This window comes from Bidens hawaiensis, unplaced genomic scaffold (assembly GCF_021521415.1).
Source record: "Bidens hawaiensis isolate Kalapana, Puna unplaced genomic scaffold, B.hawaiensis_p1.1 tig00009863_1, whole genome shotgun sequence".
NCBI classification, from domain to species: Eukaryota; Viridiplantae; Streptophyta; class Magnoliopsida; order Asterales; family Asteraceae; genus Bidens; species Bidens hawaiensis.
In genome coordinates this window covers 841,938-865,424 of record NW_027491741.1, presented here as the reverse complement: position 1 = coordinate 865,424, position 23,487 = coordinate 841,938, and the positions used below count along the sequence as shown (strand labels likewise).

General features: G+C 33.9%; 3 protein-coding genes across 6 annotated transcripts; 2 read left to right on the top strand and 1 right to left on the bottom strand.

Annotated features, from left to right (window-relative positions):
* Window positions 1-6,618: 6,618 nt before the first annotated feature.
* Window positions 6,619-7,894, bottom strand: LOC143533751 (RHOMBOID-like protein 1). Its single transcript, XM_077028427.1, has 5 exons — window positions 7,741-7,894; window positions 7,506-7,669; window positions 7,074-7,333; window positions 6,853-6,970; window positions 6,619-6,744 (listed from the first exon to the last, which is right to left on the bottom strand). The coding sequence occupies exons 1-5, from the start codon at window positions 7,892-7,894 to the stop codon at window positions 6,619-6,621; spliced, it is 822 nt and encodes a 273-aa protein (XP_076884542.1).
* Window positions 7,895-11,506: 3,612 nt separating this feature from the next.
* On the top strand, window positions 11,507-13,555 carry LOC143533745 (uncharacterized). Of its 2 annotated transcripts, none has more exons than XM_077028423.1 (6): window positions 11,507-11,828; window positions 11,916-12,003; window positions 12,080-12,319; window positions 12,405-12,478; window positions 12,559-12,657; window positions 12,726-13,555. In XM_077028423.1, the coding sequence occupies exons 1-6, from the start codon at window positions 11,811-11,813 to the stop codon at window positions 12,816-12,818; spliced, it is 612 nt and encodes a 203-aa protein (XP_076884538.1). In that variant the 5' UTR covers window positions 11,507-11,810; the 3' UTR covers window positions 12,819-13,555. The 2 variants fall into 2 exon arrangements, with proteins under 2 accessions (XP_076884538.1, XP_076884539.1); XM_077028424.1 differs by having other exon boundaries at window positions 11,510-11,828; window positions 11,916-12,002; window positions 12,075-12,319.
* Window positions 13,556-20,077: 6,522 nt separating this feature from the next.
* On the top strand, window positions 20,078-23,487 carry LOC143533758 (telomere repeat-binding protein 2-like). Of its 3 annotated transcripts, none has more exons than XM_077028437.1 (10): window positions 20,078-20,371; window positions 21,013-21,148; window positions 21,235-21,745; window positions 21,836-22,003; window positions 22,131-22,210; window positions 22,291-22,502; window positions 22,583-22,855; window positions 22,943-23,006; window positions 23,099-23,301; window positions 23,392-23,487. In XM_077028437.1, exons 2-9 carry the CDS (start codon window positions 21,068-21,070, stop codon window positions 23,282-23,284), a joined length of 1,575 nt encoding a protein of 524 aa, XP_076884552.1. In that variant the 5' UTR covers window positions 20,078-20,371; window positions 21,013-21,067; the 3' UTR covers window positions 23,285-23,301; window positions 23,392-23,487. The 3 variants fall into 3 exon arrangements, with proteins under 3 accessions (XP_076884552.1, XP_076884551.1, XP_076884550.1); XM_077028436.1 differs by having other exon boundaries at window positions 23,389-23,487; XM_077028435.1 differs by having other exon boundaries at window positions 23,099-23,487.

Genomic DNA, 23,487 nt, shown 5'->3' with positions numbered 1-23,487 from the left:
CTGTAAGGCTGAGGGGTGTGGGGCTTCAACGGGGGCGCGAGAGCCCCTGGGGGCGCGAGCACCACACCACCGGGGCGCGAGAGGGGCGCGAGCACGAAAAACAAAGCAGGCGCAAGCCTGTTAGCGGGACCAAGTTGGCGTAAAGGGACATTGGGAAGGGAGAAAGAGCCGTTGGACATGATAAATGAGCCGTTGGGCTCTTATTTAATAAAAAAAAAAAGTTTTTTCTTCCTATATATAACCCATTTCACATAAAACAATTACCACAACTTCAAAAAAAAACCCAAAATCAACCCATCTTCCAAACTTTTTTTTAAAAAAATGGCTGGAAATTGGTACCCAAACCTAGATTCAGATTATATTGACGACGATTTATGGTCGTCACCGTTAGGGAGACGTTCTATACGCTCGTTGGGAGTACAGAGCGGAACGCCGATATGATTTCGGGTCGGTGGTCCGAAATCAGAAAATTTGTCGGCTTGTTTACTAATCTTTTCAACAGGAACAGCGGTCGTATGAGACCAAGTGGCAGTGATGATTTGGCGGTTTACAATTTCACTGTCAAAGAGTGGAAGCAGGAGTGTTTGCGGAGGTATGGGACGGTGAAGACGTGGGACGATGTAAAGTTGTGGGAGAGGTTGAAAAGGTGTGCCAAGTGGGTTGAGCTAGTGGCGCCGGACGTTGATGCGGAAGTACGGCCGAAACGGACTAAAACAAGTTCGTCCGGAGCGTATAGCACTTCAATCGGGTCGGATTGCCGCGTTGGATTCGACCTAAACATTGCGGGGGAGGAAACGTCTTCACCGCCGAGGAGGCGGCCATTGGGACGGGACGCCAAGGGGAAAAAACCGGCTGAGGGGGAAGCCGTAAACATCGCCAATCTTGTTGAATCCCTCAATAAATTCAACAAAACCATGGAGGTGGTCTCTAATGACAAAAAGGAAAAAAGTCGAATGAGAGATTTGGACTTACTTACTAGAGACTTCAGTAACCTAAATCCGGTCGATCAAATGCTAATGGAAAAGCAAAAGGAACATATCCGAAAGAGGTTGATCGAAGAAGACCAAGCCGAAGAATAAGAATAATGTTTTTTTTAGTACTTTTATTTTTATTTTATTTTTAGATATTAATGTGTTTTTTCATTAATGTGTGTTTTTTTTAATAATTTATGAGTTTTTTTAATAATACGTTTTTTGAATATATTTATAAAAAAATAAAAAAAAAATCCGCTGGAGCCCCTGCTGGAGCCCCTCCACACCAGGGCCAGGGGCTCCAACGGGGGCTCCAACACCCCCCTTATCCAGTTTCTCTCTCTGCCACACGTCATAATATTATTGGCTGGAGCCCCCACCAGCGCCCCCATTAGAGCCCCCCACACCCCTCAGCCTAACAAATTATTCAATCACTCAAAAATAATACATATATAAATATAATTTATAATTATAAGTTATAGCTTGATAAGACCGGTAATTTATCATCCAAATCATTGGACTATCTTATTTTTATACAAAAAATATGAATTAACTACAACCCATTTAAATCTTATTTCTTTTTTCACCATATATTATTTAACTATATATTTTCTGGATTATTTTTGTTGGTATCCGCTATCACTATAAGTAACTTTGTAATTTTTCCCCCTTTTGACGAAGATTTATTTTATTGTTGTCGTCTGTAGAACCTAAACCCTTGACCTTCTTAATTAAAATTTAAAATTCAAGGTGTTTAAAGACTTTGTCTTTGGTAATGGATCACCGACCACAAGTCCATTGGTACCCATAACTTTTTATAAGTAGCACGAGTATGTATTCTAGTAATGATTTTTTTTTATTACATATTTCTGCTCAAATAAAATTATAAGAAAACAACTAAATATTAACTAAAATCTTAAAACTAGCACCACCTTTATTGATCGACATTGTCAAATTGATTATTTATAACTCAAGTTGCACTATTTGTGTTGTTTGTGTGTTAAAATATCTTTTAAGCTATCATTTTGTCAACCACTTTAATGGTGATGATGAGGCGAGGCCACAAGACCATCCTTAATTGCCGGAAACATGGCTGCTGACCGTGGTTGTGGGAGTTGAGGATGATGGAATGTTATCGTTTACTTGAATAATAATCCGTACCATCATATCATCAACTAATTATCAAATAATATTATTCGATCTAGTAGCATTTGGTTGACATTAAATTGTTTGGACTTTGGAGTCTTTCTGAAGCCATATGCATATGATCATTGGGTTTCTTTGTTATATATGATGCAAAGTCTATAATATTAAAATAAGGGCATAACCAAGTTATGACTTCAAGTTCAAGTTGGATACGTTTTTGTATATTTTGTCTATTAATAACGAAAGGTGTTTTTTCACTTATCAAAATTAAATAATTCAATACTAAAAAGGTTTTATCAAATAATTTCAAATAAGTTGTTTTTTAAGAATGAATCACCGACGGGTCGTTCATCGACAAAGTGTTCCCGCAAAAAATATCAAACAGAGAAATTATCTGTGACAGGATTCTCGACACGTATCTATAAACTTGATTTTTTTTTTGAAAAAATATGTATTTCTTATTTTTCAAACGCAATTTATTTAAGCCCATTTTTATATAAGAAAAAAAATTTACAACCCATATCTAACCTAAGAACCTCATTTGAAAACTTAATTGTTTAAACCTAATAAAAAACCTTTTACTTGAGATCCAAATGTTTTCTCACATTCAGCTCAAATATCTTTTAATGATTCTTAAAGGCGGGCCCTGCCCACTGCCAAAGACAAAACCTTTAAGAACACATAGGTTTAAGGTGTTGTATTCAAGTTCAATAGACAACATAATTAAAAGAAGCCCGCCATTCTAAAAGAAAGTCGTCGTTCTAAATGAAATTAGATACATATCAACAAATGTTTTATTAATCTTCACTTTCCTATTTATTAGATCTTATTGGTTATGTTGAAGTAATTGAAAATATTTACACATATTTCTTAGACCATGTTTAGTAGGGGTTTTAGAGGAGGTGAAAGCCTCCCAAACACCGCCCATAGGGACTCTTCAAGGTGCTTTTCAGGCTAGAGCTTTTTATAGAAAGCGCAACCAATCAAATTTATTCCCATAAATTCCATCTAAGCATAAATTTATCGTATTTATATTTAATTGGAATTATAATAACTGAGTTATAATTAAAGGTGCTCAGTCTACTGCACCTCTTTCGGTAAAAAAACCCCAATAATGATTTAGCGCGCAAAATACCTTAATAAAACTCCATCCGCTAGCTACACGTGGTGTTATAGTCATTGTAATTTGTAAACTTCATTAGGAAATTAAAATGCACATATAGGTTATAAAACTAAATCCCGAAGTTTCAAATGAACTAAAGCGTCCCTAAGTTCAAAAATCTGACCGCCTTATTTATACTAAGGGTCTTTTTTTAACTATATAGATTCATTATTTTACTACTTTAATCAATGACAAAACTAACAAAAACCTTTAACAATTAACAAATACTACAAACTTTATTCAACAACTAATAACAATATTCAACAAACCTAAACTTTATACAAACTAATAACAATCTAACAAAACTAACAAAAATCTTTAACAATTAACAAAACACTACAAACTTTATTCAACAACAAAGTATTAACAATATTCAACAAACCTAAACTTTCTACAAACTAATCAAAATCTAACAAAATTAACAAAAACCTTTAACAATTAACAAAAAACTAACAAAATCTAACAATCTAAAACTTTAACAATCTAACAAAATCCAACAAAACTAACAACAAACTAACAAAATCTAACAATCTAAACTTTAACAATCTAACACACTTATGAAATTAAAACAAAAGGTAATTGGTGGTGGTGGTGGAGGAGTATCAAACCTGGACAGAGAGAAGAGAGGCCGGCGGTGGAGGAGTGGAGCGGCAGCGGTGGATGACTGAAGCGGCGGAGCGGCGGCGGCGCTGGAGCAGTGGAGCGACGGCGGCGCGGATCAGTGGAGCGGCGGCGGTGTGGAGGCCGCCGGCGGGGTTGCAACGGTGGAGGAGTTGGGCGGCAGTGGAGAGGATTAGGGTTTGGGAGTCTCTGATGAAGAAGAACGATGGAATGAGAAATGAGGTAGAAGAGATGAGAAGTAACAATACCAACACTTCTAGGAGAAGAGGGCGCACAGACGTTTTTTAATGAAACGTTTTCGGAAAAACAAACACACTGCAGAGCCCAAAGTCTGCGCGCCCTCTTCTCAGTACAGACAAATGAGGTGGAGAAGTACTTTTGAGGAAAAACAAACCGCACATAAGTTGTGGAAGTGATATAGAAGCTTGATTAATGTAAGTACATTTTCACATGACAAGTTCAGATTTTAGTTGTAATATTTTAGTGTGGAACTAGACGAGTTAACCTCATATATTTGTTGTTATGATGATTTAACTAATTCCTTAAAATAATTTATAAGATTGGTATATATGATTTACATTTAATTTTCAGTTGTTTGATTTGTTTTTCAAACTTATTTTAGAAGTTCACATAGATTGATCCATTAAAGAGGATATTAAACTAAAATATAATACATATATTTCATGAACAACCGTAGTTGATCAGTTTTGGAAGACAAATCATCTATGTTGAGTTCGAACATAGGCCACAAGTATCTATAAAGTATTTGAGAATAATCCATCTCATCAACCATAATGGGGTATAAACGCACGCGAGTATCAATCCTAATTGATCTAAACTAGGGAGACAGATAATTCATGTTGTTCGCGAATAAGGGCGAATGCGCGCATAGATTGGATTGAAGGGTGTAAACAGTTGTCGTGGAAGGGCCATCATGAAGATAAGTGCGTACTAGTAATCTATCGGTACATGAAGAACTCGAATAGAACCAATGTGAACTTTTTTGCGAACGACATGAATATCAATCTCCACATGTTTACTGCATCAATGTTGTAATGAATTCTTAGATAGGTATATTATGGCTTGACAAATGGGTACATATAGACCGCACCTTTTGGATCCAGTGTTTGGCCAGGGAGGGCGCATGCACCCCCTCAAACCTATAGTTTCTTTTATAAATTCTAAAATATTAGGCCAAAAGACCCAAGTGCCCCATTCATATTTTTTTGAGTGCCCCAAACCCAACGCCTTGAGATAAACTTACAAGCGCAAGTTTTATTTTGTTTTGAAAAATAACAATTAAGCCTAGATTGCTTAATTGTCTAACCACTTTATCAATCAAAAAATTGAAATCTGCAATTTATACGGGAGTGGGAGATGACATGTTAATAAGATTGTGTAAGTTTTATTCATATGATTTTGATAATTGGGATAAAATGTTCTTGCATCTCAACTTGGCATATACATGATAGTGTGCGAGAAGATGAAATATTTGCAAATTTAAGATGCATTACCAATCTTGCTAGAGTTATGATGAAAATTCTCATCTCTCTTCATTTGGTTTATTGGCTATTAAAGTTAAAATTTATTTTGCCTATTACAACCACAACGGTTGAGAGGTTTTTCGAAAATGAAGATCATAATGATTCTGTAATAAATTGGTGAATTTATTAAATGCATAAATCAGTGATTTTATTAAACTAGTGTCTAGTTTGTAGTGTTGGGAAAGAAAGTTTTGCAAGTATTACAAATAAAACTGTAATTGATCATTTCAAAAGATGAAATCATGTCGATGTCAATTGTGTTGTATTTTGTTTATTATGTTTAATGAAATTTATTGCTTAAAGTTCTATATGTAGTTTATTTAATATTTTTACCCGACCCAGTTTGGTTTAACCCGTTTTAGTTTGACTTGATCCGTTCTAGAATAACCTTTTTTGGCACCCACTTGCTAAATTTCCTGGATCCGTCACTCCCCCCCCTCTTTCTCCAAATGGAGGGTTCTGATTGATTGCCAGACATGAGGCCCCTCCTCTCCCTTTCCGGCTCGTTGACCCACTCACCCCTGACACCCAAAAGGTGCTAGTGGTGGACGTTAACCCGCAATACATAGCGTAAACATTAAAACATGAGTTGAAACTCGAACGTAATTGGTTGTAGTTGGGGGAATTGATTCAACAAACTTGAGGTTTTGTTTGAAAACTAATAATTAAATTAAGTTGGCCTTTGGGCTTTGGGCTTTGGGTATGGTTTATTGACTGTTCAAATCAAATGAGTTCGGCCTTATAAACCAAACAGAGAACCCTTTTCACCGGCCCAGTACGCACATTTCCGGGCCAGGCTCAAGTCCTAAATAACTTTTGTTACAAAAACAATATTTTAATTAAATTCTCTATTTACAAACACTAAATGTGTAGAAATCAATTTCTTATTTTTTGTTTAAATGGTTTTATATTTGAAAATCTTTTAGAAAGTTATGTTAATTATCTTTAGTAATGACAAAATTAATATCAAATAATGAAATCTAGTTATTATGGATAATTTTGAATGAATAAAACTTACACTAAAATACGATATGAGAAATCAAGTCCGTATTTGATACTTTTCAAGCAAGCATGCTATAATTCTATAGAAAACTAGCTATCTATAAAACAAACTCATGAAATATCTAAAAGTCTAGAACAAAATGATCTATTGACATGTGAAATCAAGGGAGTTTTAGTTACAAAGTCCTAAGCACAACCTTTGCATCTCAGTGGTGTCATTCGGGTCTTCGATCGTATAAGATCCTGATCTTTGGTTATGTAGGCATGTCATGTTCAATTGTTTGTCTAGCTGCACCAACTGAAAAACAACACACAAATGTTATGCTTAAATGTTCTTCAACGGCTAGTATCATATGGTTAAGTACCTTAAGTGCAATCGATTTAGTAAGTATCTTGAAACACTTACCGTACAACGTGAGTCACACTTCCATAATGGGGTAGGGATGCAAGTCAAGTAATGGCACCACGAGCAATAGTCGTTTCCATCAATCCCACGATATAGAAGAATCAAACCTGTGATAAATCTGCGATCAATATGAACACATAAATTGCAAAAATTGATTTCGAGAAAGCATAATGCATGAAATTGTGATAAGTTGATTTAGACTAGATGGAAACGAAACTTACCCTGCCAGTAAAGCTATTAGGGAGAAGATCAAAAGTATGCATTGATAACTTTTGTATTTGGTTCTCGTTGCGGGGGCTACATAACCTGAAGGAACATGTCTTTGGTTGATCCATTTGAACTGTGGACGGATTAAAATGACAAACCCTAGGAAAAAGCCGGTGAAAAATCCTCCAATGTGTGCATAATTGTCTACGTGTGGAAGAATTCCAACCGCAATGTTGATGAGAATTATGATGATGAGGGTTGATATTGCAGCAAACTGAGAATATTTAAAACCGAAAATACGATTATGAATTCTTAATAAGTGGCTAATCAAAAGTTCTCTATATAACTTTTAAAATTTATCTCTGCTTATAATTTGTTTTTAGCTATATCATTATTAATCTTACTATTACATTCAAGTATATGTTAAAAAGAAAGTGTGTTATTACAACGTTGGCATATATAGTCCAATTTGTAAGTAGTTCAGAAAGCATTCCTCCTAGCAGGCCAAATAGAGCTCCAGAAGCACCAACTGAGACTGTTGTTCTCACAAACAATGACGATAAAATACTGCCACCAATTCCGGATAATATGTAAAGCACCCCGATTCTCACTACAAAAGGCAATGTACCATAACTAAAGAAGATAGAAGAGTGTCTTCAAATACTAAAATGATATACTTACAAAATCCAAACTCATGCTCGAGGCGAGACCCTATAAAGACCAATCCCAACATATTTGCGAGCACATGAAACACACCGGCATGTAACCACATACACGTCAGGATGCGCCATTCTTCTCTTTCTTTGACCACCTTCTTGTACTCCAAAGCTCCCATTTTTACTAATCTAGAAAAACGGGTGCAATTGCATAAACATTATGGTATTTTTTTTAATTCAACATTTATTTGTAAGTGATTTAGAGATGTGGAAAGTAATTTTGTACTTCTATGTGTTGTTTGTTACACCCGGGAATGAACTCAAGGGATTTATGACATTGTTATTTAGAGTTCACTGATGTGACAAGCCAACTTGAATAATAATAATAATAAAAGGCGGAGTTAATTCACTCCTTTGAGCGATAAACTCTAAACTCAAGCCAAGTTTCCTTGCCACCGCAAACTCTTAAAATCTTTATTACGGTTTGCATGAATTCGCTAGCCGTTCTTATATGTACACCAAATAATGTCTCTAATAACCAAATCTTTAAACCACCTACAAATAAAATAAATTCAGTGTATATATAACTAAACCCTAAGACTGTATTCTTGAGTTTTTTTTCCATGGGATAAGAAATGAAATGATAAGATTTTAGTTTGAATCTTTATTCTTGAGTTTTTTTATAAAAGAAATGATAGGAAAACTTGGGTGTTTTAAGTCCCAAATTTTTCTTGCCAATTTGGCATGATTTGGAAAGAAGGGAAATGATAAATATTTAAAATTAGCACTTTACCCTTCAATCTATCTACATCTAATAATTGTTTTAAAAAGGCTATATTTGTAAAAGTACACATTTTTTTTCCTTTCCTTTCATTTAAACTAAAGAATGTAATTAACCATTTCTTTTCTTCCCCTTTCTTTCATTTTTCATTAAACTTGAGAATGCATTATATGCATTTACTTTCTTTTCTTCATCCTATCCAATCTTATACTTTCCTTTCTTTTAATTAAAAACTCGAGAACGCAGTGTAAAATTGATCAAATTCAAGACTTCATTCTCCACATGAAGTTCAATTCATCAACATGGTTTGATATGTATATAAGTTTCTAATTTCTTGTTTAAATATTCAATACCATCAACGTAAAGAGAGACATACGTGGCGGGAGATGGACCGAGAAGAGGGTTTAGCTTGAAGCTCTCAAAAGCCAAACGTTTAAGGAATCCCCGTGCGATGCATTTATTGGAATAGGCGGGATAATTGTTGATGAACATGGAAACAAAGAAGAGAAAGACATTGACGGAAACAATCGCGGGCACTAACCAAGAATCCCAATCTTTAAATGGTTTGAATTCATGCAACGTGGAAGGGTTAGGGTGATTAATATTATTATGAGGACGTGATGGAGAATCTGGTGGAGAGGAGTTGGCAGGCGGGGATGCACCCTGATCTCAAGCGTCGGTGACTCCCTTGTGGATGACCGAGCCATGGCGGTGGTGGCCGACCGATCATTAGGAAGAAATTAACGTGGATAAATTAAGATCGGGGTGGTGGTGTGGGATTAATAATTAAAATTAGGATTTTAAGTTCTAAGGAAAGGTTAATAATAATAATATATGTTGATGATGGATCATGGTGACCGGAAAGTTATGGTGTATGAGGTTAAAGATGAAATTATGTTTCCGGGGAGAATACGTGACAGGCAACCACGAGGCAATTGGAATGTCTTGAAAATTTTACCGTTTTTCTTTTAAAACGAAGTTAATCGAGTTCTTTGTGATTAAATAAATAAATAAATACATCATACATCTTGTATTTATGGTGATTTAAAATAATGAGTATAAGCTAAGAAAAATAGGCTGGTGTGTTGCTTGATAAAAGCTCCCTTCAAGTTGTCTGATAGGGTGTTTGGGATTTGCTTATTTTCATCAACTTATAACTTATAAACTTTTTGAAAAGTAATAAGGTGTTTGAGATTGCTTATATTGTGAGAGAAAAAGTTGCATAAGTTACAATGTTGTAACTTATTAACTTAATGAAAAGTTATAAGGAGGTAAAATAAAGAATCCTAAACACCCCCTTATTTGTAAACGACTTTAGCCAAAATAAACTTGTTAACTGGTTTGCTCGATTTAACTAAATTTAATTGTTTATGAGTTACAATACAATCTTAATCTTTTTAAACACATGTTTACATCAATTTAAATTCGTATTGCTTGTATTGTATTTGTTTATAAGCTTTTCATTTATGTAAAAAGGTATTACATTTTTATTAATATTTGAGAAAACCAACGAGTTGTCCTAAGGATTCTACGAGATGTGCTCGAACTCAAATTTAAGGTAGTTGAAAATAAACAAGTTAATTTAAGTTGGCTTATGTAATATTAAACTCCAGCTAAAGGCAGCTCCTTTTAAGAGTACAATAGACTATTTTAGAAACAAACAATCATCATTGTTAGGTTTGTAAACGAACTCGAACAAAGGCATGTTCATGTTCATCCGTTTAAGTTTAAGCAAACAAGAACATAAATACTTAATTGAACAAACACACTTGTTCTTATTCGTTTTATTAATTAAACATGTTTGTGTTCATTTATGTTTTGTTCATTTAAAATGTAAAACGAGCATCATAAGTTAACAAAGATAGACAAACACAACCAAACATTAACGAAAATAAATGAACACAATTGAAGAAATATAAAACATTTAGTAGATGATTCATCTAAAAATGAACATAAATAAGCAAACATCAACTTACCTAAATAAACGAACATGAATGAACGGACAAAACGTATGTTCATGCTTGTTCCTTTAGTTAAATAAACACAAACTTTTATTCGTGATTCAATGAACGGATATAAACGAACTTCTTACCGAATAATTTAGTGAGAGTTTATTAGTTTAGTGGCTTGATTCATTGTAGAAAGTTAACCATGTCCCGGGTGATATATTTCGACACGATAAAACAAAACAGTTTTAACTTAAGTAATAAAAAGAATAATATGATTGGCATGAATTATTATTTATTAGATATTGCCTTGTAATGCATCCAAGAATGAAATATTGATAAACCTTTAGTTTCGGAAAGGGCGTTTTGGACATTTGGTTTCCATCCTTGGCCACAAACGGTTCGATTTTGATATTTTATTTCATTATACTTTCCTTGGATGCTAATTAATAATAATAATAATAATAATAATAATAATTCTAGCGTCGGAAGTTAAAGTTAGTTAGAATGGCCGCCGGAAGAAGCTCGAACGTAATCCAGAAACACCACCACCCGCACATTGTCACAGCTGGTTCGTATTTCCTGTAAGAACAACACCACCAACGACATTCGAACCCCCCATAATAATAATAATAATAATAAACACCACCACCATCAATCTTCTCATTCTCAACTAGAGGGGCCTTCTTGCATATTTAATTTCTACTTTCTGATAGATGTTATTAAAGCTAGTTGCTGTGAGTTTATTGTTTCAAATTGTACCTGATAACTAGTTATAAACACTTTTCGTGATGATTATGGCCTTATTTGGATCTTAATTGATTAATCACCGTCTAGTCGCTAGTTGGTACCCCACCGATATTTGGTCAAACTAGTTTTATAATTAACTTCTGAAGTTAATATTATTATTATTATTATATTTGAAAAATTACATGTGTATTCTTATATAGTTATATTACTTTGCTAAACTGAATGCTTATCAGATTATTTTAGTTTGAATCTGTATCTTTTGAATGGTCAACTTACCTCGCCTGTATTCGAGCCGAGTTATGTTTATCACCTTTCATTTTGTGTGCATATGCATTATGTTTTGACTAAAAAACTATCATAGTAACCTCATTGGGATTAGCTTAAAATCTACATATCACTAATATGGATGCTAATATTTAACCTCCTCAAACATAATACCAGGCAATCTGTCTTGAATCTCGAAGAGTACTATCATTAAAGTTGTTATATTTCTATAACCTACTCCTGCACTAAATGCTTCCAAGTTTCATTCTTTATGTGTTTGACCCCTCAAGTTTTACTTGAAACATTTAGGCACGCGATGCATACTATAGCGGGAAACCTTTGATCGTTGATGACATGTTTGATAAAGTAGAGGTAAACTTCAAATTTTAAAACTCTCTTCTGCTTTTCATCTATACATCTTTATTTCGTTTATCCATTTCAAATTTTCAACTGAAACAGTTAAAGTTACGTTGGTACGGATCAAAATACGTGGTCAAGTATCCACGTTGTAGTTTAAGGCAGCAATCAACTTATGCTGATGCTGAGGTAATATAATTTTTCTTATAACTTGTGAATTAGATATTCATCCACTAAAACTTTATATAACATGTATGTAAGGCTGGAAGACCCTGCTCAAGTTTTTGCATTAGCAAGTGTATGGTTATTGTTTCTTGGAATTGGAAGCTCGGCTTGTCTTGTGCCTGTTATTTACACTTTTGGCCAAACATTTAAAGATGCATTAGATTCTGGATTTTCAACCACTAGTAGTCAAGCTTCAATTCTTGAATTCATTGCCATATTAAATGGCATGCTTGTAATGATGCTCGGTTCAATGATTGGTTATCCAGTTGCCTCCGCTTCTGGTAATGAGTTTATATTATCTTATCTTTATACAAGTGTAAGTTATATATAAAGTTTATTAAAATAAACTTTGTTTATACACTACAGTTGGAGCACTTCAAGGCCTATGGAAAAGTGACTTGGTGGCATTAAAAGGGGCATGTCCGAATTGTGGAGAAGAGGTTAGCTTTTACTTAAAGTTTATTCTGTTTTAACAATGGCTTAGTTTACAACTTGAAGTGGTCTTTTTTTATATGTTTAGGTATTTGCATTCGTAAAATCGAACCGGTTCAACTACTCTCCACATAAAGCTGAATGTCATGTATGTGAATGCTTATTAGAATTCCGCACCAAAGTTGAGGTAATACATTTTTTTTTCTTTTATTGGGTAAATTATTGTGGTTTATTATTTGTATATTTATGGTGCAGAGATCGATTGCGAGGCCGGGAAAGAAATGGGTTTATGGTCGGATATATTTGATCCGAAGAAGACGGATGAACCAAGGGGAAAGATGGACTTGAGATAAGTTATTTTTGGGTAGTATGATTCTTTGGTTCACTCCTATCTTTAGAAAAAGTTAATGATTTGAAGCAAGTAATTATACAAGTAGCTACAAATGTGTAAAATATGCATTATAGCCAAAATTCAAGTAAAAATTTGGTATGATTAAAAGGGGATTCCTATATTAGATGGCTTTAGTTTAATTTGGTTGGTTAGGTTTTTGGTTTGACACGAGTTTAGTGTAACCTAACATCTTGTTAGGTATAACCAAATTTTATGATAACATAAGATTTTCTGGATGAAATCAAGCTAAAATGTTAATCAAGCCATACACATAACATACATGTAAACAGGTTATTAAATCAAATTAGTCATGAAGATAATCAGGTTTTGATTTGTCATACCTAGCTCATTAAATAAACTGGTTAAGTTTGAGTTGGACATGTTTTATTTGTTTAATTAAATGGCTCATGTTTGAGTTGACTTGATTATACCATTTAGTTAAAAGGCTAACCTACCAACTCGTTTATGATTCGCTTAGCCCATTTATTACAATTCATCAACCTGTTAACAAAGTTACAATTCTCTTGAGATATATTTATAAATCGTCAAGTTGTTTAGAGAAATGGGTTAAAAGAGTCGTGTCTTTGTGTAAGTGTGTGTTAGGTTGATATTCTTTCTATATAATGTGAGATTCAGATTCAACCCGCTAACCAAACACAATTTGATATCTATGGCTTTAGTATTGTCCTTACACGCTGACAAATTAGTATACTCTTTTTGACAAATTAGTATACTCTAAACAATGAAATCAATCAATCAATCATATCTAAACAATGAAAGATAAATGTAATTTTTTTGGTATGGTGAGGATTTTATTGATCATCATACCATAAATGTTTATGTTTAACAACTCAATGGTTAATACATGTATGTTATGTTCCTGTGTCCTAATCTTCTTTGATTTTATACTCATTTTAGGTTAGTTTATTGAAGATAAATAACTTCATAAATATATTGCATATGTAACGTAAACATTACAACTAGTAGCAAATGTTACTTTCACGTCAAGCAACTGGAATCTGGTTGATAAAGATGCCATTTTGCAACGTCAAAGTCAAATTACAAAAAAAGGCCCATAGACTGTATTTTTGACAAAAAGTTGCAGTTGGTATTTTTGACTTCAAATATTTGCAGCTGGTTATAAAATATTTTTGATCAAGCACGCCACAGTTTATAGGTTTACTTACAAGCCAGTTTCATAATAGAACCGGTACCAAAGGCACCGCGGGTCTACCATGAATAATGAAAATGGTTTTGTGTGCACGGAGGGAGATGGGGCCAGGGTGAGTGCGGGAACCCTGCCGCTTCTCTGCGGTACTGGCCAAAATCAAATCCATGTATAACTCGAAGCACATGAAGCAATACCTCAATGGAAAGTCGCGCCTCGTGCACAGAGTATCCAAGCAGCCATCTCTATGAAGCGATTTATCCAACAATCCACAAAAATGCTTTTTTTAACTGACATTCGTGGGGATTTGTATGTTGGATGAGATGACTATTAAAAGGCCTTATAATCGACATTTAGCCTTTGGAAGTAACATAAATGTGCTATAACTTTCTTGAACTCTTATTTCTTTTTGGGTTTTCACCTTTCACAATACATCAGCATCATTTTAGTCTCCCTTTACGTCTACCTACAAAACATTATTAAGTGTCAAACTAGCAAGAATTAAAAAGACTAAAATGCATTATTTCATAATTACGTGCAATATGAGTGATGACGTAGATGAGCTTAGCATAAAAATAGTGACCAGGTAATTAAGCCAACCAACTCAATTCTAATAGCACCAAGGCTTAAATGGTAAAACGTTTAAGTGCATCAATTTTGATGGGACGTCTACATTGACTCCTAAACATTTGTACGCCGAACACAAGGACTAAGGTCCATTGTAACACGTGGTTGAGTGAGGGATACGTCTGTTATCAAGCAAACCCAACCCTCACTCACCCAAAAGAGTATAGTCTTGCCCATGATCAAGGAAAGAAGGAGAGCGCCATACCATTTTGAGCTTCTGAGCTGTCCACAAGAAACATAGCACCTTCTAATACTAAACAAAATTTTTTTAAAAATTAATCACTTAATTTAAAAGATAGATAAGTTAGTCACCAAGTAACCAAGCCTTGATCTCCTCCAACCGCCCAATGAGATCAAACCGAACCTCCATACTTCGAGTGCTACTACGTTTCACACTCGTTTCCACCATTCCAATACCGGTTCTAGACAACCCCTTCGTTAACATATCCACCAAATGTTCTTCCGTGTTCTAACATACTTCAAAATAATATCGTCTTAAGCGCCTTCTCTCGTATGAAATGGTAATGAACTTCTTTGTGCTTGGTTCTAGCATGAAAAGTTGGGTTCTCGGCCAACTGTATATATAGGATGGTTGCGACCTTATAGTCCACATCTTTACGCAACTCCTTTAACAAATGCACCAACCAAGTACACTCTTCAATTGGTCATAGCTGCTCGACATTCAGCTTTTGTAGTCGAGAATGACACTGCAAGCTGATGTTCGCTACACCATGAAATTGCCCCAATTCCAACCATGAACACACTACGAGTATCTTTATCTCTTGCATAATCCGCATCACAATAACCTACCAATGTGATCTTGGACTCCCTCTCAAGCATAACACCGTAGCTAGGAGTTGATTTAATGTACCAACGCACTCTTCAATAGCATCGAGATGTGCCTTTTGTAGTCTTTGCATAAATTGACTTAGGGCTTCTACAACATACTCAATGTCGGGTCTAGTAAGAGTAACATAAATGAGACTTCCAACTATCTTCTGGTACATAGTAACATCCTCGAGCTCCCTTCCTTCATCAACTCGTGACTCCAAGTTCTCATCTAGTGGAGTTAAGGCGGGCTTCCAACTCACATTCATTTGCCATAAAGCGCAACCTTTGCTAGCGGCTAGGGCTAACAACACACGAACAATTGTGAGCTTTGGTAAGTGCTACAATGGTAATGAAGAACGTCATTGCTAACCAATGCAAGGAACTAAAGCGTGAGCAAACGCATATGGTGATCGAGGGTGGAAAGCCTCTAGTGGCAATGACAATCAAGTCAGAGGTCTACATCGATAAGTTAAAAGAGCCAAGCTTGTTTGACGGGCTTTGACTCAACTCGTTTATTATTTACAACATGTAGTTGACCCATACATTACGAACTGATAAAGAACATTGATTGATCTTGTAGATCATCATTATCGATAAGAAATAAAATAATCGAAGTTTTATATAATTTACTATAAAACGATTACAATAAAGTGGCAGGCAAACGGGCAACAAGCTGCGCCGTTTGTTGCGCTTAATGAGGGTTACATACTTACATGATGATTTATGAATTAGTAAATACCAATCGTTTAAACTTAGAAAGTCATAAAGAAGCAAATCAAGTATTTATATTATTATTTTCACCTAAAATACGTGAAGAAAAGAGATGATACGTGAATGACTATATTAAATTTTGTTAGCTAATATGAGTGAAAATTTTACACGCCAACACTGCTTTGAGTAAGTCATGCTTTTCAGCATAACCAGATAGGAAAACTAGATAGATACTTGAGACATGTCACATGTTATGTCAAATATTAGAAGAGAGGTGTCATTTTAGTATATGTGGTTTGACCAACTACGCAATTTTATTATCTATTATTTATTTTGTGTAAATGACTACCTCAGTTTCAAAAAACTTGCATCTTTAGTATATTTTTTCTAACCCCGTCTATTTTTTCCGTTAAGTCAGGGATAATTTGATAACTTCGTTATTTTCTTTGTTTTTTTCTTTTCTTTTAAACGCTTATATCTTGTAAACTCTAAATCATCAAAATCCAAATCCTAAATCCTTAAACCCTTTCTCCATATCATCATAGGGTTTGAATTTCTACGACATTTGGGGATTTAGATTTGGATTTTGATGTTATGATTTGGGGATTTAGGGCACACGATATAAGCGTTCAAAAGAAAAGAAAAAAACAAAGAAAATAACGAAGTTATCAAATTATCCCTGACTTAACTAAAAAAATAGCCGGGATTAGAAAAAATGTACTAAAAATATAAGTTTTGAGAAACTGAGGTAGCCATTTATACAAAATAAAAAAACTGATGTACTAAATTTACGTAGTTGACCATACCACATGTACTAAAATGGCACTTAACTCAATATTAAAATAACTTAAGGTTAACAGAAATTTTATGATTTCTTGTTTTATTTTACGAGTCTATACTTAACGGCCGTTAACTTGTCCTGGTATACGAGCCTATCTTATCGACACGCGTAACTGTTTCTCCTCCGTTAAACACTTATCGCCTGTCCTATTCAATCGCTGTATGAAAAAGGGATAATTCTATGGCATAAAACATCCAATAGCAACTCGTTTCCCTACCACGTAGGATTCTACTCTACACTTTTTCCATACATGGCATTTTGCCAATTTGCAGCAATAAATCTTTATTTTTAATATTATTAACTATTTAACGAGTATTTTGTTAAACCCTTTCATAATACAAAACTATTTAAGTTCTAGCTATAATTATATATTAAGACCTATATGCAAATTTCTAATTTAGTTATAACCAATTTAATGTGATTAGTGATAAACTAGTACGTAATCACCAATGCTCCATGACAGATTAATTTCGCACAACATACATATATACGAAAATAGACATTGTAGAAATGAACGTTAAGAAATACAGCAACATTAAAAATAATGGTTAACAAAGCGATTAAATGTGTAAAACAATAGCCTACCTAGATTGAGCGTATAAAATTTTAGTTTGTGAAACGTTATAATTAATTAAGGTATTAACTCGTTCTCCACGTTTAAAAAATTAACGTTTTGGTGTCTAGACTCATTGGATCTCGCAACCATTTCTTGAAATAGTATTGAATTATCAAAAGACTATTTTGAGAAATGATTATTTGATGTCAGATTGTAGTAAAATAAATACGTTAATAAAAGGTAATTATAGGTTCATTAAATTAAATTAAATTAAATTAAATTGTGTATATATCCTGGTGGGGTAAAGGTGGTTTTCTTATTGTTTAGTTTGGTGGTGGTACTTTTAGTGAGCGCTATGCTCAACATCCCCTCGATGCTCATTCCCATATCACACAAAAATCTCGTGGGGTGAGGTGGTGTTCCTCAACATTTTCGGCTAACATAGCACCCGGTCTACATACATGTCACTTCCACACCCACACCTCTTGCATGTTTGATTTATTAGATGTTCTTAGAGTTAGAATATTAATTGAAGGGATGAAATATTTGCTAACATGAAAATGATAACAAGATATTTTAGTTAAATAAATTCAGAATCTTTACGAATCATTAATGAATGAATTCAATCAAAGAAACCGAAATCTCTTAGCAATGTCAACCCTCCACCAACACCATATCACCACACCAAATATACATAGTCTAGAGTCAAATTAACTTGTTTAGTAAAAAAGAAAAGGCATAAAATTTATAGTATTTTTAAGTGTATAATCTTTATCAATAAATAAAAGGTAAATTAGGTAATTTTAAATAGTTACAAATTGCATTCTTAAGTTTCTAAACCATTATTTCATATTTCCTTAATCTCATCTCACTTCTAAAAGCATAAATCACTACACAAAACTAAATTAAAATGGACCTTTTGGTTCATACACATGGTTTTATTTTTTGCCTTACTTTTTGGATACCGGAATTAATTTTTGGTGCTTGAATTTGGATTATCCGGTTGTAATAACGGGCGTTGTTGATAAAGAAAACATTTGATATATTAGGTCTGTAAATTTATTGCAGTTGTTTCACACGTTTTTTCTCCCATTGATTTACAGATTATCGTCGTCTTTTGTGATTCGTTTGACATTAAAGATAAAATTATTAGTGGAATCACTATAGTTTTTTTTTATTGCACATTAAGTGTTTGCGTTTTTCTTTTAGAAAAGTTACACACACACTGTTTCAACTTTTAATGCTTTGAGTATTTCCACTAAAATGTGCAACTTTGTTGCATATTTGTAATCACTTTACGTATATAGTTATACATTGAACATTAAAACTTATTACAAGCGAGTATTAACTAGACTTGTATGGTTTAATGTACCATTATAATGGGTTTTAATATGACATATATATTAAACTATGAATCAAATTTGTAACATTTGATGTTGTAATGAGTTTTTAACGCCCCATAATAAACATATGACGTACATAAAAACTCATTAACCATGTGAAAACATGTATGGCTAGGGACACAGCCACTTATCCTATGTATTTTGGGTTTGAAGCTTTCGAAGTAATCATTATTACATCAAATCTCATTAAAACGTTTAATATAACAATTCTCTTACCGAATTACAAAATTGAATGCTTCAGTTTGTTTTAAATAAAAAATAAAAGTATAATAAATATATTTGAGAATTAAAGGTTTGATAGAAACCATACTATTAAGAGATTGCGACCTCTTATTATATACATTATTTGATACCATATACACATAATTTCATTATTTAACAATTCATTTTAGTCACAATAAATTATAACTAGAAATTATTTAAGATTTAAATTCTAGTATATAAATAATTTTTATTGTATAAATTACCTAGAGTCAGAAAACAATGATGTAAAGTTAAATCGATAAAGTTGAACATGACCGACATATTATTCCTGAATTATGAAAACCTAAACATGACATGCATAACAAATTTAATTAAACGAGGCAAACATGTTAACGGGTTAACTTATTCAATACCCATACTAAAAACAAGACAATCTAAATATTTTCTATTAAATGAAACAAGTTAAACAAATCTACTTGAACACACCCTAATAAATTAAACTAGTTAAATAAATATAAGTAACTGAAATAGACATTACACCTCTATTTACGCGAAAATAAATGATAACGATATAAACAAAAGAAGACTATCGTTACAGATCGTCTAAATATAGAAGAACATGTTCAAAAGGATGTCCAAACTCACCAAACCAAAATGGCAAAAATACCCTTGGTGTGTTAAATGACCCAACGTTTTTCTCGATCTGGCTAATGCCGTAGACACCATTGGATTGAAGACCGCTTTCCACGTGGCGACATCTGGAGTGGTAGAACCGGTCATATAGGTGTCTGTCACCTGCTGTAACCGGTAATTCATCCGGTCAATTGAGTATAATAATAATATTAATATAAACTTAAAATAAAAGAAAGAAAGAAAGAAAGAAAGAAAGAAAACAGTTGGGGGTTTAAGGCCAATGGTTGGGTGGTTTTCACAGGGTTTTCGTAATTTGTATTTGTATTTGTATTTGTAATAATAATAATAATTGTATCCTCATCTCTCAACTCTCATTCTTCATCTCTTCTTTCAAAATTAACAAACACCAATTTCTCACTTTCAATTTTCCGATTTGGGTTTTTCTGGGTTTTCGATTTCAAACCGATCGTGCATTTTGTGATTGAATTCCGTCTACAAATCAGTGAATTCTTGATCAAATCGTGGGTTTATCACAGGTAGGGTTAAATTACAAGTTTTTGTTTCGAATTTTTATAATTTTGATCTGAATTCATCACAACCGAACAAGCATTATCGTGAATTTTGAATATTTTGGGTTAATTTTCGTTCAGAATTTGAGTTTTGATGGATCGATCTGATGTTTTGATGTCAGGATTGTTAAAAAGTTTGTATTTTGGTTGGTGGGTTTGACGATCATGGGGTGGGTTTTAGGTTAACTGTATGTTAATGATAACATCAAAGATTAATATTATTATTATTATTATTATTATATTTTTTCAGGGTTTTATTTCGTCAACCGGAATTCTTCAAAATTCAAATCCTTTTCAATTATTACTTTAATTTTTATTTTTTTTACATATTAAATTTCAAGCTTTTGAGGGATATAAAGTTGTGTCAAATCTTGTAAGTGTGACCTACCTTTTAAGAATTGTGTGTCAGATCTATACCTTTATTTTCCTGTTTGTTATTATTATTATGATCTGAATTTGAATCTGCATCTTTTAGAAAGTTAGAAGTGAATCTTTGTGGGTTTATGTTAGGCTGCGTAATTATGATTACAAAGTTATTGCATTCTATGTGTTTGATGTAATGCCTCTGAGAGAATTTTTAAGTTAATTACATGAAATCTATGATGCAGATCGAGCCGAGAACGTATGGCGTTAATTGTTTGTTAAGTTTGTTGAAACACAGATATGGTGTTGCAAAAGCGGTTAGAATATGGTTTTAACGGTTATCAGGTCCCCCCGACACCTCGGGCTCCCAGATCAGCGAGGGTAAACATTGTACATCTTTAATGAATCTTTCCTTAAAAGTAAATGTTGTTTTTTTATATGTTTTCTTTTTATACAAATTGTTTCAGAAGCGGGTTTCGTCTTTGAAGAAAAACAAAACTGAGGATGATAATCGAATGTGCGCATTCGACTTACTAGCCACTGTCGCAGGCAACTTATTATTGGAAGTTGATGATTCTGTGAATAAGATAAACAATGAGGAGGTTAAAACCGTTAACGACTCTTCAAAACCTAACGTTTGTGATCAAGTTAGCTGCAATAAGAGCTTTTTCTTGTCTGAGATAATAAAAGCTCCCGTTACCGACACATGTTCCGGGCCTGCTTCCGGCATTACGATTTCTGATTGTAAATTAGAGGATATAAACAACAAACAAATGAAGATCGGCTCGGCCCAAAATGGGAAACTGCCTGTTGTTAATAATGTAGATTGTAATTTGAACTTAGTTATTAGAGATAATGATGATGATGAAAAATCTTTTGGGCCCACACCGCCTGATACCTTAAATAGCAAACACTTTAGGGCCCGACCGCGTATTGGTGACCGAAGAATTCAGAGGTTATCTGCATCCAAACAGTGTGGTAAGTTTTATGGTTGAAAATTTTGTATATTAATATGTATCTTTAATTCTTTATAGTTACTTGAATTGAAATGTTTTATTGTTGTTTCAGATGCGTACCGTAACAAGAGAAATGGTTGTAAATATCAGATACCGTTACGGGATTATCCTTTTAAAAAACGAAGACTTTATCAGTTGGATGATACTTCCAATTCAGACAACAAATCTGGATTTATCGAAGACGGTTCTAGTTTGGATGCAACTTCTCAAGATTCACATGGTAATTTAAAAGGTTTAATATATATATATATATATATATATATATATATTTGTATATATATATATATATTTGTATCTATTCCTGTAAATAAAATAAAAAGTTATTTTTGTGTTTAAATGTTAATCAGTGAAGCTGAAGATCAAGTCTTTTAGGGTGCCTGAGTTTTTCATTGAAATACCAGAAACCGCAACCATTAGTTCTCTAAAGGTATATTATATACTTTTTGGTCAAACCAATTGTTTTTAAAGTTATACGTATAGGTTGACTTATATTGACTTTTTTTATAGAGGACGGTTATGGAGGCCGTGACTGCTATATTTAGTGGCAAGTTACATGTGGGTGTGATGCTTCAGGGGAAAAGAATTAGAGATGATAATAAAACATTGTCACAAACGGGTATTTGTCATGATAATAAACTAGATGCTCTCGGTTTTACCTTGGAGACCGATGAATTACAAGTTTCACCATTTTTATGCACCGAGAATCAGCCATTAACTAGGTAAACCGCTAGATTCTTGAATGTTATATGTTAGTTATTTATGAAGTTAATGAATTGATGATATTATATATTTATAACAGGTATACACCACCTCAGACGGTAGCTAATGAAGTAGTAATCCAGCAGCTGACAAAATCTAGGAACATAACTGAAAGTGATCATGAGATGTCGGTGGATGATAAAAGCGTTTTGGATTCACGTGCGTTGGTTACGGTTCCTGCTGGTGAGCTGGCGATGGTCTCTGCTAGGAAGTCAAAGGGAGCTGAGGTGGCACAACGCAGGATTCGTCGCCCGTTTTCTGTTTCGGAAGTCGAAGCGTTAGTTGAAGCTGTTGAGAAGCTGGGAACCGGAAGGTATATTATTATTATTATTATCATAATGATTATTATCATCTCACTAAAAACATAAACTTTATTTTGTTATGCTTTTGAACATTTCAGATGGCGTGACGTTAAATTACGGGCATTTGATGACGCGAATCATCGAACTTATGTGGATTTGAAGGTGAGTGTTATTATTATTATTCAGTACAAACACCATTTGCATGCATATAATGAATCTTGCTGACATGGACCATGATTGGTTTGATAATGCAGGATAAATGGAAAACACTGGTGCACACTGCTAGGATATCACCACAGCAAAGGAGGGGTGAGCCGGTGCCTCAAGAACTGCTGGACCGTGTGCTGATCGCGCACGGTTACTGGTCTCACCACCAAGCCAAGAGCCAGTTGAAGTTCAATCATCAACTGGATTCAACACAAACTTGCCGACTTCTCTAGAACGATTATCACAACATGTAAAAAGATTAATTCTTTCCTTAAATATTTTGAGTTCATGTGATGTGAGCCATCAATGACTAACCAGTTTAGGTTCACATGTGAAGCAGGACCAGATGGACATGGGTTTGAGCCTGGTCGAACCCGTTTCTCGATTTGGTAGCCGTGTTAGTGGTTGGGTTCTTTCTGATTTAGTGTTTTTTTTT

Bases quoted from the DNA above. Each gene is read 5' to 3' on its own strand.
- LOC143533751 (XM_077028427.1), bottom strand. From the start codon at position 7,894: ATGGGAGCTTTGGAGTACAAGAAGGTGGTCAAAGAAAGAGAAGAATGG. The intron at 7,670-7,740 runs GTAAGTATATCA...TGCCTTTTGTAG, and splicing joins CGAGCATGAGTTTGGATTTT to TGAGAATCGGGGTGCTTTAC. The intron at 7,334-7,505 runs GTAATAACACAC...AAATATTCTCAG, and splicing joins GGACTATATATGCCAACGTT to TTTGCTGCAATATCAACCCT.
- LOC143533745 (XM_077028423.1), top strand. The intron at 12,004-12,079 runs TAATATAATTTT...ATGTAAGGCTGG, and splicing joins AACTTATGCTGATGCTGAGG to AAGACCCTGCTCAAGTTTTT. The intron at 12,320-12,404 runs GTAATGAGTTTA...TATACACTACAG, and splicing joins TCCAGTTGCCTCCGCTTCTG to TTGGAGCACTTCAAGGCCTA.
- LOC143533758 (XM_077028437.1), top strand. From the start codon at position 21,068: ATGGTGTTGCAAAAGCGGTTAGAATATGGTTTTAACGGTTATCAGGTC. The intron at 22,211-22,290 runs GTATATTATATA...CTTTTTTTATAG, and splicing joins CAACCATTAGTTCTCTAAAG to AGGACGGTTATGGAGGCCGT. The intron at 22,856-22,942 runs GTATATTATTAT...TGAACATTTCAG, and splicing joins GAGAAGCTGGGAACCGGAAG to ATGGCGTGACGTTAAATTAC.